Genomic DNA, 14,825 nt, shown 5'->3' on the forward strand with positions numbered 1-14,825 from the left:
AAGAGAGCAGAGATAACGGCTTCAGCTCCCAGTAGTAAAGCTGTGAAAATATTCTAAATATAGCGTACACTTTAAGAGATACTTGGCTGATTTTAAACTAGCTCTGTGTCATGGCAGTGTTGTGTGCAGATGAACGGCTTCCCTCCGTGTCACTAGCTATCAGTCTGTTAGTCTAACGTTTTTTTCTCAGATGCGGAGTGACACTTATGTTGCAAAGAAATTGGCATCATAGCCATTGTTTGGGGTTATTATATCATGGCAAAGAACCAATCAGATTGCTTGATTTAAGCTACCTGTTTTTATAAACAAATCTAGAATGGCCCCTTCTAGCTAACTGTAAATACTGTCAGGTAAGTTATCTTGAAGTTTAGTGGCATGACAGTAGACATGTGAAAGCCTCTGAATTTAACCACTTAACATCAAGTGTTGAAAGTCCCCAAACAGAGGCCACCTGACGTACAGTATACACCTGTGGCAGGGAGGTTAAACCCAACACTTCTGCATGAGGAAGGAACCGCCCCCTTCAGGTGCAATCAGTCAGCCCAATCAGAGGCTATATATATGCCTTCCTCCCTTTGGTCCTTCTTTTCCACCTCAACCATGATGTGTCCGTCCTGTGAGTTGATGTCCTTATAGTTATTTCGATTGTCCTTAATGCACGCAATTTATGTCCATGTTTTGATTTATTGTTAGTTTTTGTTATCTCTTTGCAGAGAAAAAAACACATACACAGGCCGAGGCAAGCAAAGAATCGGAATATATGAATTAAAATAAATAAATGCTCTGCTTTAACTGCCAGCCGACTGACTGCGTCTCATTCATGCTGACATCGATTAAGTTGACTCTCCATGTGTTTGCCTGCATCAAGTTTCCCCCTTTTATTTCCATTTAGCGTTTGGATTACAGTGAGTGAAATATTCAAAACTAACGCACCTAATGAAAATATTGTGGATGTGTTGTGCCTCTTTATTTATTTTTTTCGCACACTCCTTCAAAGTTCAGTCTGACATATGTAGTATCTCTGGAAACTTTGGGATCTCCACTACAATTTATAATAAAGTTTTGCAAGTTTGAACAAAATGTAGCTGCACAGCATGAGTTTGTAATGATTGACCCACTGGCAGGTCAGTAAGGTTAAAGAGGTTACAATAAAGCATCATACATTTTTGTAATTTAACTGTTTTTCGTATGAATCCCTGTTAGCTGTTGGTTTGCTATGCAAAACAAAATATAAAAAATAAAAACTTGCTAAGGAAAGTGTCAACTTGAAACAATACAGAAACTGTGGCGTAAGATAATATATGAACAGTCTTGTGTCCTCTGTCGTCTGTCGTTACGGCCTCCGAGCCACAGCATGCAGGGCTTTATCTCCAGCCTATCGGGCGCATTTGACTTGTATGTGATTTGTCTTTTGATTCGGCTTGAAGAAGCCAGCAGACGTGTTCGTCTTCATATTTAATTCAGTGAGCCAAGCCTCGAAGTGCCTTCTGTTATTTTTGTCTTGTTATCCACAGAATAACATTTTCTTTGTAGCATTTAATATTTAGTCATGATACTTGCGGATTACCAAGGGATATAAAATACACAATTTGGGAAAGAGCTTCTAATAAAACCTCTTTGCTATGTTATATGGCTGGTGTGAGTGGCTCTGATGAATGGTGGAAGAAATAGCTTAGCTGTGTTTACTATTAATTATAATGGGAAGGTGGATAACTAACCACATCACAACTTTTTATTTTATTTAAAATGCTTTCTAGTTCATAGCCGGACTCGGTCATCTCGGTGCTCTTTGTTGCAGTTAAGAGAAGATAAATTGGTTACATTCTGTATAAGCTTGTAGTCCTGCTAGTGTCTTGTCCTAGGTGATTTGGAGAATGCTAGTAAACAGGTTGTGATTGATATATAATGATTATAGTTTTAAAAATAGCTTTAAATGTGCACCTTTGCTCTAAAAGAAATCCTAGATATAGTCTTAATTCCAGCATGTGTTGCTTGGATGTGTATGGGTCTTTCCTCAAATGAGTGATAAAATGTTGCATAAAATGAGTGGCAGAGACTTGGATACTGGAGACTGAATCCTTGTGTAATGCTTTGCCTGCTATTACACCATACAGGTTAGATTTGGTGGAGCTGTATCTCATTCTTTTCTTTTTTCTTTTAAATAAAACTAGAGAAAGTAAAAAAAAAAAAAAAAGTTATCTTATTTTTTAACAAACTTAATATGTATAGCACTTTCTAAAACCAGATTAAAAAGAGCTTTATAATGCTGCTGCTAAACTGGTTAGGGTGCAAGTGAGTAAATAATGTCAACTATAATTATTTAGCACCTTTCAAAACCAAGAGCCCCAAGGTGCTTCACAGGTGCATATAAAATACAGTATAGGCTTATTATAAAATACAATACGAATTTCAGGTAATAGCCAAACATAGAGAAATCAAACAAAACATGACAAGAACAACATACAAATATAAACATATTTCTTCTTTTAAACTTCCTGTCTACCCTGGACGTGGGAATGTGTTGGCATCCGCTGCTTGTGATATTTTAGCAAATAGTTGGCTGATATAACGTGAGTGTGAAAGACTGACTGACAGAGCTGGGAGAAAATAAGACTTTCCTCAACAGTGTGCTAAATATGGGACAGCTACTTACAGGGCAGCACTATTTAGATCCGTTTTCCCACACAGCACTGGCATCAGCTGGTCATGTTACTGTTACAGTATAGTTAAAAAGTTGTGTTTTAATCCACATTGATAAATCTGATTTCAGAGCAGTAAGTAAAATATCATGTGGTTTACTTATTTGTAAAGAATGTAAATATAAAAAAAAATACAGGTGTATTTTGAAAAGCTTTGTGTGCCTGTCACTTTAAGAGAATGTTGCATTAGAGGTAGGCTGTTGCCATGCCATTGTCAAGCTAGCTCGTTAATACCTTCTACAGTTATGTTTATATAAGGTCAAAAATGTATATATTAGCTTACCTTTTGTTATGCTTTTTACAACCTAAATCAGTGTTTTCTACCCACATGTGGGAAATTGGTCGTCGTCACCACGGTATGATGACGTTTACTGAAACACAGTGTTAATTTGTGTTATTGAGCCCAAAAGTGCGTAAAGTGCTCGGGTTAAAGTGCTAATGTATCTACTAGCTAGCTAGCTAGCTAGCTAGCTTGTGGTCAATGTTAGCTAGCTAACCCTGAGATAAAACAACCCTTTTGTTGATGAATGAAAGAGTCGCTTAACCTCCTCACCACAGACATAGACAGTAAATGTTTGTTATCAGCTACAAGCCAAGTCCATTTAAACCTGCATTTACTGATTTTGTCACTTAAGTAAATATGGTGTAACTTGTTAGCAAACAGTTAACTGTTGTGTAGTTGTTTACAGAGGTGTAAGAAGTACTCAGTTCTTAAGTAAAAGTAGCAGTACCACAGTGTAGACATACTCTTTTGCAAGTAAAAGTCATGCATAAAAGTACAAAAGGGTTAGTAGTATCAAAATAAAGTACCAAAAGTAAAAGTACTCATTATGCAGAATGTAATTACTTTATAAACTCTACTGGGTAGCTTGTGAATTCCCCCTGGGTATCAATAGAATCTTATCTTAATTATAATACATCATAATTCATTTTTGGGTAATAGTTTGTAAAATGGTCTAATAATCTGAATCTGCAGTAAGTAACCAGTAACTAAAGTTATTGAATAAACGTAGCGGAGTAAAAAGTAGGAATATTTGAAATGTAGTGGATTACAGTAAAGTAGAAAAAAATAGAGTACAAGTACCTCAACATTTTATTTAAGCACAGTAGTTGAGTAAATGTACTTAGTTACTTTCCAACACTGACCATTTTAAGCATTCAACAGACACAGAGCAACATGCTCCACAATACCGTGTGTGTGTGTGTGTGTGTGTGTGTGTGTGTGTGTGTGTGTGTGTGTGTATACACATGGATTATTTTGTTTCATTGTGTTTCGCAACATTAATGTACAACCCTTTTCACTAGCTATGCCACCTTATAGGCAGTCTTTACGCATGTGAATGTCACTATCAATAAAACAAAAAAGATATGTATATATATATACATACATACATACATACATACATGGACAACAATACATTGGGAAAAGCAGTTGCAAAACAGCAGCTCACATGTCTTTTAAGATAGTTTTGTAACATTTTATAGAGGAACAGTTATTGCCTTTGGAGGTAACACGGTGATCTCAGCATTCATCTACAGTACTTTCTCTGTAGCGGTGCACTGTAGACAATGGTTATGTGTGAAACCTTGAAACGTTCACACTGCTCCCCTGGAGGGACTGAAATGAGGTCACTCTCACCTGAATCTGTTCAGGAGCTTTTTATAAATCCTCCAGCTACACCGACCTTTACTGTAATAAAGCAACACATCACAACACAACACAATGCTTCATCCTTTATTTAATTTTCTCCTTACATTGCCCCATCTGTCCATCTTGCTGTTGCTCCTTTTTGATGACAGCTACTCTCTTCTCATTTTCTGAATTCATTGGCTGTTTTTACCTCCCACTCAGCAGCGTTAAAGCTCCTTGCGGGGGGCAAACCCATTAATTACTGAGGATTTTATACACTGTATATTCTGATTTGATGAGTGCCCATCCCATTTTGCCCTGTTAGCACCGACACGGCGGTGACCTGAATAAGAAAGTAGCATTTACATTTTAATCATTTAATCTCCAGACTGGCTGCAACGTGAGTGCAATAGAAGAACATGGTTTAATTCTCAGATGAGCAGTGTTGCAGCAGGATTGCAGTGCAGCACCAGAGCAGAGGAGTTGTTGTACATGGTTTTTAGACCGTTAAGACAGTTTATTGGTTAATCTGGGCTGCTGAGGCTCAGGAGGAAGAGAGAGTTCATTAATCTCAGGGTTGGTTTATTCGATTCCCAGCTCCTCTTGTCCACATGGTGTCCTTGAGCAAGACATTGAACCTCAACGGCCAGACCAACACCTTGGCATAGTACGTGTGTGGGAATGAGTGTCGAATTGTAAACGGCTTGAAAAGCTGATTTTGTGAAAGCGTGAAAGCTGATTTTCGACCTTGACAACGATTTTGTTGTTCGTTTGTCGGCTGCAAATAACAAGTATTTTCATTGTGGATTATTCTATCATTGTTTAGTATTGGCAATGCCCATCACAAGTTCCCAGTGTCGAAGCTGACATCTTGCCTGTCCAACCCAAAATCCAAAGATATTCAATGTACTGATTATTATTATATCAGTATATAATAATAATAACAAAGCAACTATCCCATTAGAGAAGATGAAAGCAGAGAATGTTTGAGATCTTTGCTTGTGAAATGACTTCAAGATGCATCAATTGTTAAAGGTGCTCTAAGCGATGTTGGGTGACAGCACTTCTTGTTGACGTATTTTCAAACAAACGGAGGCTAACTCATCCCTCCCTCCTCCTCATGCCGTCCCCTCCCCCTCCCTTCCGTGCACTAACCTCCCAACCCCCACCCCCAAATCCTTCTTGTAGGTTATTGGCTGGAACTCTGTTTGTTATGTTTGGTGGTGCAGATTGACGCAGTTTGTTTTTTTGTTGGTGTTTGTGGAGCCTGGGCTGTCTACAGAGACCGCGTTTTTTTTACAGTGTGTTCAGGGGACAGGCAGCTAGCGGATAGCGAGGAGATGTTTGCTGTATACATACAGCAAACACGTGTGACAAAAATTGTTGTAGCCTAAAAAACACGTGACATCGCTTAGAGCACCTTTAAAATAGTTGAAGATTAATTTTCCCTCAAATTACTTGTTACAGCTGTAGCAGTTTGGCAAAAATAAATAAAAAATTAAACTCCAAGGTCCAGTTACTTGTTTTTTAACCACACCGCACAGTCAGTGCACTGTAATATCAACTGGTTTTAGATTGTTAGTCAAACAAAACAAGCAACTGAAGATGTCACCTTGGGCTCTTGAAAATAAAGCTGAGGCTTTTCTTACAATTTTCTGACTTTTTAAAATAATCAAGAGATTAATCAATGATAAAATAATAAGCATTAGATGCAGTGCTAATTAAATATAAAGTATAAGCCATTTCAATTTTTATGCCAACATGGCCGAGAGGTCCTTAAATTGGTAAAATCGTAGCACAACAGCTCCCATGGGAACTCATTAACATCATGTTTAAACAATATTTGTCTTTCTGCCTCTGGTAAGGGTTTAGTTGGTCGATGAAATGTATTCAATATCAACTGTGAAATTTAGAATATGAAATGCTGTCTTTTTTTTTCAGAACATATAGATAGACAGTTAAAAACAACATACCAAACATCCCTTTATCAGAATGTTGCATGTGGCATGCCCATTTCACAGTAATAATAGATGTGGCAGAATACTAGTTTGGTGACATGGAAGGAGTGGAGGGCTGACACCAAAACCAATTTGTGCTGCTGTTTGCACCTCTGTGTGTGTTGACATGAGCGACAGGGAGTGGATTTGTGTGTCTGTATTTAAATCCCACTGCATTCTTCATTTTCAAGCTTTTATTCTTTCTTTGACTTGAGTTTTTCATAATTTATTTCTCCTTTGACGTCAGTGGTTGTCCCTGTTTGTCTGGCTGATGTGAAGATGTAAAACTAGGGCTGCTCGTTTATAGCCTGGTTGACACCAGACCCTTCTCAGTTGTACCTGAGAGTGGGTCTGGGCAAGGTTCATTCACAGCCCATTTCCAAAGGGAAATGGGCGCAATTGGATAGTCCTTCAACCAATCAGACCAACGATCCGGGTGACGTAGCAGCGACAGCGGCATCAACGGGTTGCTGCGCTTCGGTGGCCGTCATGTTGAATGTAAACAAAAAGCTGCTCGCCGTCGCTGTGCTATCGTCATCGTGTAAAGCCCGCCTCAACGCTTGTGATTGGTGCCTCGATTTGGAAAAATCGGAAATGGGCTTGAATGGGCTCTTGGCCAGACGGACTTGCAGAGCAAATCTCAAATTTTCCGGTTGTTCGTCTATGGAAAAAAATGGAATCACGATTATTTTGGTCAGTATTGAAATCACGATTACACGTTGACTTTTGGAAAGATGTTTCAAATTTCTTTTTATCAAAAACAAACAAATCACCAGGGAAAACACCTTGAACTGTGACATTTCCCTATCAATACTTTTCCCATTTGAACAGTTTTTTTCATTCAGAACACAGGACAAAATAAGAGTTTACTTGCAAAACGTGATGTGCAAAATAATCGTTTTTCGATGGCGAATTCGCAATTGCGATTAAAATTTCAACTGATTGCACAGCCCCGATGTAAACACAGCTTGTTGTGTCCTGTGCAGGTGAGCCAGCCCCCGTGGGCAGAGCAGCCGGGCCAGCTGCTGGGCGCCTTCGATGAGAAGGCCTACCTGGCGGGGAAGCAGCTGAAGCCGGGGGACGACCCGTACAGAGATCACGCCTTCAACCTGCAGGAGAGCGACCGGCTGGGCAGCGAGCGAGCCATCAGAGACACCCGGCATTACAGGTGAGCAGGGTTTACGCTTCAGCCCAGGTCGGCCTGTCTGCTTTGATCCACACGCAGTAGATTGAGGACTAATCTTGCCTGAGTTGCACGTGGACGTGACTGCTGGGTTCACTCTATGCTGTATCCGAGAAGAACTGGCAATCTTTTTCTCCGCCTGGTTTCAAACAGTGGATGATGAAATGACTTCCTCACCACATGATGAGAAAATATGTTATAATAGAGGTGTTTCCTGTGAAAAATATAAAAAAAGATGGTGGGTCTATTTGTGAAAGGGATTTGGATAAAGACACAATTATTTTTGGGGGCATTTTTAGGCCTTTAATTCCACAGGACAGCTGAAGACATGAAAGGGGAGAGAGAGGGGGAATGACACGCAGCAAAGGGCCGCAGGTCGGAGTCAAACCCGCGGCCGCTGCGTCAAGGAGTAAACCTCTATATATGTTAGCCTCCTCTGAGCTAACCCAGCCACAACGACACAATATTTTAATGACTCTACAAGTATGTGACATTCCTGCTTGTAACGTTTTGTGTCTTTTTAATGATTTTTCGCTTATTTTGAACAAAGATGAACACAACACACAGTCCAAATTATGCGTTACGTGCTTTCTCAGCGGATGGAGTTGCTCAGAAAAAGCTGGACCTTGCGTTCATTTCTTTGGTTTGGTCAAGTTTCTGTTTCCAAGCTCAAGAATGAACCTTCAAGCTCAATTTTATTTGTATTTTTTGACTGAGGTTGGCCTAGTATTTGTTTAACTTAAAAAACAACAACCTAAAAAGACACTTTGTGACTAGTATTGCTTGCTATACATGTAAGTGACTGTGATTATATGCACTGCTGCAATGGAGTGTCATATTAGTTTGCAGTGTATACGGGATGCACATAAAGTCCTTGTTGGTTTGGGTCAATTTGTTCCTCTTTACATAGAAAACAATTCTGCTGTTTTCCTGCTCTATCTCTGTACCTTTAGCAGAATATTTAGCCCATCAGTGATCTCATATCGCTTTAGAAGACTCACATAGGATTGACCGGCCTCCTTTGTACAGTAGCTGACAAATATTGCTAAATGGCACTCAACCTATAATGAACTTTTATTGAATCTGTATGTATACAAGCAGAGGAGGTTGGCTGAGTGTGCATGTTGTATAATATGTATATATAATACTGAGAAATAATACAAGAACAAATATGAGTCGTAAGCAGAGCAGAATAATAAACATTATAAAACAAATATAACAAATATGTAATCAAATATAAATATAATCTTAAATGGCATCATGTCTTGATCAGTACATTCCAGTATGCAGTCACAAATAAAGTAGTCTCACATTGCCAGACCTGGCTAGTTCACACAGAAATCCGGGATGGGAGAAAAACATGCTCTGGTCACAATCGTCTTGGGCAGCGCTAGGCGCCTAGCGGAAATAGCTGCTAAAAAGCCTCGGGAAGGAACTTGTTTTGGTGGAACATGTGTACGTTCAAAGATTGTTTTAGTCGAGCAACAGAAAACTCCGATTGGACAGATAGTCTAGCTAGCTGTCTGGATTTACCCTGCAGAGATCTGAGGAGCAGTTAACCATAGTCCTCATAGTTTAGAATCACAACTCAAAGAAAGCAAAAGGTAACGGGACATCCGAAAAGAGACAATCTGGCAGAATGAGAGCAATCCCGGAAGTGGAACGTCGTGAAAATATAGACTACAAATAAAGCAAACGGACGCATCATACAAACTTGTTATAATGACTTTAACCTTTTTTCTTTACTATGAGGCAAGAAACAAATAATTTTACTGCTGTAAGCAAACTGTGAATGGGTTTACAATAACAGAAGGTGGCGTGGGATGGTTCATCTGAATGTCTTCTGACCTGGCCTGAAAGCCCCTGGCAACAGGTAGCAGAGGTTCAGAAATGTATACAATTGTTACCTGGCAACCAGATATTTCCATGTCACTACAGAAACAAATGCTGAGGCAACTCCACAAGACACCGCTGCTAATAACAGCTGCCCAGTATGTGTGTGGTCAAGGGCCGGATGTGCCAATTTAACGCATACATGTGAATTGTAAAGAGATGAATGTGTGATAAATTCTTCTCCCCGTAGGTGTGCGTCTCTGAATTATGACACGGACCTTCCCTCCACCAGTATCATCATCACTTTCCACAATGAGGCTCGCTCTACTCTGCTTCGCACCATCAAAAGGTAACGAGGTCGAACGCAAACGGCCCGATTAGTCCGGAACGACGACACTCACTCATGTTTTCTGATCCCCATCTCTCTTTTTCTCCCTCTCAGTGTCCTGATGCGAAGTCCTCCGTCCCTGATTCAAGAAATAATCTTGATAGATGACTTCAGCTCTGACCGTGAGTTTCAGGTTGTTGTTTTTTATTTCTGGTGACAGCTGTGGCACAAGGTGTAGCTGCCATTGAGCAGGAGGGTTTGTCTTCTGTATTGTTTCTGGGTACTTGAGGAGCGTTTTAGTGTCTTAGAGCTCATTGTTTTGATTTTGTGAGAACTTTACTGTTTTGGTTCACTCTTACTGCTCCCTTTTTTTTAGCCATAACTGGCAGCTGTTTCCAGTGGAAAAAGTCAAAAACAAAAACACTGTACAGTACCTGCACACTGCCAAACAGCAGCCAGACAAAGTTAGCAGCTAGCTAGTGAACATAGTGGAGCATTTAGCTGCTAAAGAGCCAGATACAGTCATGTGAACAAATTAGGACACCCATGCTAAAGTTGACTAAAAAGAGGAATAAAAAAAATCATCTTTAGGAAATTGATCTTAATGCCTTAATTAAAAAATGTTTAATTAATACTATGCATCCTGATAAAGTTCCCTTGGCCTTTGGAATTAAAATAGCCCCACATCATCACATCCCCTTCACCATACCTAGAGATTGGCATGGTTTTATTTCAGTTAGCCTAATAGCTGGTTTGATTTGCATTGAGAGATGATTTTATGGAAAGTACCCCATGCCAATCTCTAGGTATGGTGAAGGGTATGTGATGATGTGGGGCTATTGTAATTCCAAGGGAACTTTATCAGGATGCATAGTATCCTGGATCCATGAAATAACTGGCCTTTAAAAATAAACATCTGCCTGCCTCTATGGGAATTTAACATAGGGGTGTACTGACTTATGCCCCCTGTATTTTAAGGAAGAACATTTATTTATTTACGATACATTATTCATTCACAAAGAAAATTGGTGTCCTTAAAGATTGGATTTTTCTTCATTTTTTTTAATTGAGGCATTAAGATCAATTTCCAAAAGATGATTTTTTTATTCCTCTTTTTAGTCAACTTTAGCATGGGTGTCCTTATTTTTTCACATGACTGTAGTTCCCTCAGGAGTTAGTTGAGTGAATATTAGACTTGCATTTATCAGGAAGTCATGTCTGCTGGATGAGCTTGCAAATAAGTTTGCCATATCAACTTAAAAGTTGATATGTCAGTGTTGTCTTTACAGCTTGTTACTTTTATTGCAGGTTTAAGGCTGATTCAGATGTGGTTTTTTTATGCTTGATGTCTTCTTATTTTACTGTTTATAGTTAAATACAGTTAAATGTATTAAATTGAACAAAATAATGGAATTAGAATATCTCCACCAGACTTATAGGCCTGGCAGTTTGGAGAAGGCTTTGGAACAGTATTTAGACCATCATGTAGGGAGATACATTTCCTGAAAATACAGTATAACAAAATAGTTTTAGAAAATTAGTAAATCAGATGTGAAAAATGAATTTTACATTTTTTTGACAGGCAGGTGGATTGTCAAAAAATGATTTGGAGGCACTGAGGGAATTTACCCTTCACTTCTTTATTTCTAAAATCCTGGTTGGGCCCAGAGTGCCAGGTGTTAAGCTCTTCTTTTTTTTTTTTTTTAAATATGTGTGATGCAAATGTCAAAGGAATGTTCCAGCAAACAATAGGAAAATGTAGGGCGAGGATAATGTCAAGAGACAGGAGTGGCTTTGAAGATGAGTCACATTGATGTCTGGTATCACAGAAAATCTGAAACTGAATCGGGAGGTGAGAGCTTCGTGAGGATTTGCTCACTGATGATCAGTGATGCTGCTGAAGGATGAAAATACGTCAACTAGACAGCTAAAGCAGAAATGAAATCCATTGTACATACTATATATTTATTGCACGTTCTGCACTCAATCCATTCAGCCTCTTTTTTCTCATGTTAAACAGCTATGTTGTATACATTTGTTTCTGTATTTATTGTTTATTTCATGTTAATGTTTAATGTGTGTGTTTGTTATATATGTAGGCACTAACCACCAAGGCAAATTCCTTGTAAGTACTGACTTGGCAATAAACCTAATTCTGATTCGGATGAGCTGGAGCTGCTACAACCATGAGAACCTGCTTAGTTTTTATGTAAAAAGTGAATTAGTAGTCCAGTTGACCTTGATATTTAGTTTAGTTAATTAATTAAATGATTATTATTAATTAAATTAGTTAATAGCACCACAAAGTGCAGGTTGTGTTTTGTTATGTAGCTGACCGGGCCTGTGAAATTAGAGGATAACCACTTGACACACATGAGCTCATGCTTTACACTGTTCACAGCACTTTCTGTAATTATCACCACATGCATCTGCTGTCTGTGGGAAAAGCACAGTGACCTACATTCACTGTGGACTCAGGCACTGACACATACACACAAGCTCTATGTACACACACACACACACATGGAGACACACTGAGGTGTCAGAGCTGGCCAGACATCTTAACAGTAGTGTCTCAGCGGAAGCTCTGTTAGCTCACTAATACCTCGTTTATTCTCTCTGTGCTGCAGTTTACCTGAACCCCTGTTGAACTGTAGTGGTGGAATGTAATTAAGTACATTTACACAAGTACTGTACTTAAGTACACATTTGAGGTACTTTAGTTGAGTCTTTTCTTTTCATGCCACTCTCTACTTCTGCTCCGCTACATTTCAGAGAGAAATATTGTACTTTTTACTCCACTACATTAATCTGACAGCTTTAGTTACTAGTTACTTTGGCATCTAAGATTTGGCACAGACACATGTAGTTTATAAAATACAATGTTTTATTATAAATTAAACTACCCAACAATATAAGTCCAGCTGAAATGATTAGACCATTAAACACTTGACTAAACTTAAAAAATCCACAACATATCAACCGTACACGCTACAACTTTTACTGTAGCCCCAATAGAGCAGAAACTGTACTCTGCTTTTACCTAGTGGCAAGTTTGAAGTCCATCACTCTACTTTTTTGTAAAAACTGCAAAACTACTTAAACCTATTTCCTCCCACATTTTTGTTTCAACTGACACCAAATTTGGGCAACTTTATATCCAGACTGTTCTCGACAAAAATAGTATTCAGATTTTCGATTATTCATAAATTGAGCCCACAGTACATTTCACTGCACACAGACAGTAGTATAAACAAATCCTGCAATTTCTTCCAAATTAAATGTTTGATGTTCATGGACAAATTTCATAATCCAAAGATCACTGTAGATTTGGTGCAAAATTTCAGAATTTAATCTAATACGCATATCTAGTCAGGCATTGTGCTGTGGACAACCACCCTGCATATTTTTAATGTGTGTCTGCATTAACACACCTGATTCTGATTAACACTCAGTCCAGTTCCAGTTTAGGAAAGTTATGTTATTGAGTCAACACAGGCTGACTCAATAAAATGTAGCCCAAATAGGTATAGGAGTCATTACCTGGTTAATAGCTCACTGAGATCAATGTTTGCCTTTGGATCTGAAGATTATGAGTTCAAAGCTTAATGATCACGATGTCACATCTTATACAAAATCAGCCATTGTGCTTTGGACACCTTCCCTGGGAGCTTAAAATGCTCGGCCCTGACCATCGCTGCGGAGCATCTATAATAATCAGGTGAAACGTTTCACTTTGATTCCGGTTTGTGGCTTTTAGTTTTGACTCAGTCTGACTGAAGAAAATAAGCAGACTGTTCTGTTTCCTCCTGCTCTCTCTTCCATGCGGTCTTCCTGCCACTTTCTAATGCTGTGTTTTATTTAGTCTCAGTTTATTTAAGTCTCAGTAATCCCTGCTCAGAAAAGTAAAATAAAACGGCTGTTTAAGTTGCGGTTTGAAGGCAGGAGGTTGAGCATGTTCTCTAAAACCTCAAATCACTGCATGATGTTAACTGAACATGTTTTGTTTTTTCTTAGGGATCACACACACAGTGAGGTGTCAGCTCTGTTCCAACATACCAGGCTTTATATCCCAAACGATTTTGGCTTATTTTGCTTTTATCAAGTTTTTTTTTTTTTTCCTGGTTTCTACAGTCCATCAATTAGTCATATAAGGGGCTTTCCGACCGGAGGGATTTTTGCAGTTCTTAGAACTAAATGTTCCTAGAACACTTTTTTTGTCGTGTTCCGACAGGAAAAATGTGGGGAAGTTCCTCTTGCCGCAGTAGCATACTTTTTTAGCTCCTACTCCAGAGCAGGGTCTTTTCCCTTTTCCTAGATGTACTTGATTGGTCAAACTTATAAGTCACGCCCACTGCCAACTCGGAACTTGCAGACAGAGCAACAACAACGGGACATTTTTAACAATTTTCACCATCTTATTCATCATTAAATTCACTTCTGACAACGTTTTACGCGAGAAATTAACTGTTTAGATTTCGAATATAGGCAGTCTTGCAAAAATTGATGCCGAATTGACAATTTGCTTCAAAGTTTTCGGAGTTGAGAAGCTCCATGAAGTGAGGCGACAGCCAGCAGGCACCTGCCCCGGCCTCTAGCTCGTCGCTCGGCCAGTCTTGCTCAGACACCTCGCTGTGAGCTGGAGGTCTCTCAGACCGCTCTCGTAAATAAGAGGCTTTCATTTCGCCGTTGACGGTTCGTTTGTTTAAATATCACAACACATGTCCATCATAAGATTAACGGGAACCTGTGGTTAACTGTCTTTTCGGAGTTAAACTCCACAAGCATGTCCTGTGGCTCTCCGGCCGTCACACACACACACACACACACACACACACACACACACACACAGTCACACACACACACGTCCACAGCGCAGCAGCAGGCAGAGGCGGGGTCTGTTCCGAGTATAATAAAGCCCCGTCTGTGTTGAGCAAAACATTACGTGAATTACTACGAGAATGGACGGAATGCGGAACTCGGAAAAGTGGACTGATGCGGAGGTGCAGGCACTGCTGGCCATGTACTGCCTCCTCCATGCTGCTTTGTTGTTGTATGTGGCGCTAAGGTCTAGTGACGACGCTATAATGACCGTTGCCGTGCTTGCGTCACTCCCTTACCCCTCCTACCAGTCCCGTATGGCCACTTGGCCAGT

At 39.5% G+C, this 14,825-nt stretch overlaps 1 protein-coding gene across 1 annotated transcript in view; it reads left to right on the forward strand.

Annotated features, from left to right (window-relative positions):
* Positions 1 to 14,825, forward strand: part of galnt16 (UDP-N-acetyl-alpha-D-galactosamine:polypeptide N-acetylgalactosaminyltransferase 16) — a 53,699-nt gene that overhangs the window by 6,004 nt on the left and 32,870 nt on the right. Inside the window, exons 2-4 of the mRNA XM_078277563.1 lie at positions 7,313 to 7,494; positions 9,593 to 9,691; positions 9,785 to 9,852. Coding sequence (XP_078133689.1) covers positions 7,313 to 7,494; positions 9,593 to 9,691; positions 9,785 to 9,852 — 349 coding nt within the window. The remainder of the gene's footprint in view (positions 1 to 7,312; positions 7,495 to 9,592; positions 9,692 to 9,784; positions 9,853 to 14,825) is intronic.

Source organism: Sander vitreus, chromosome 20 (assembly GCF_031162955.1).
Source record: "Sander vitreus isolate 19-12246 chromosome 20, sanVit1, whole genome shotgun sequence".
NCBI lineage: Eukaryota > Metazoa > Chordata > Actinopteri > Perciformes > Percidae > Sander > Sander vitreus.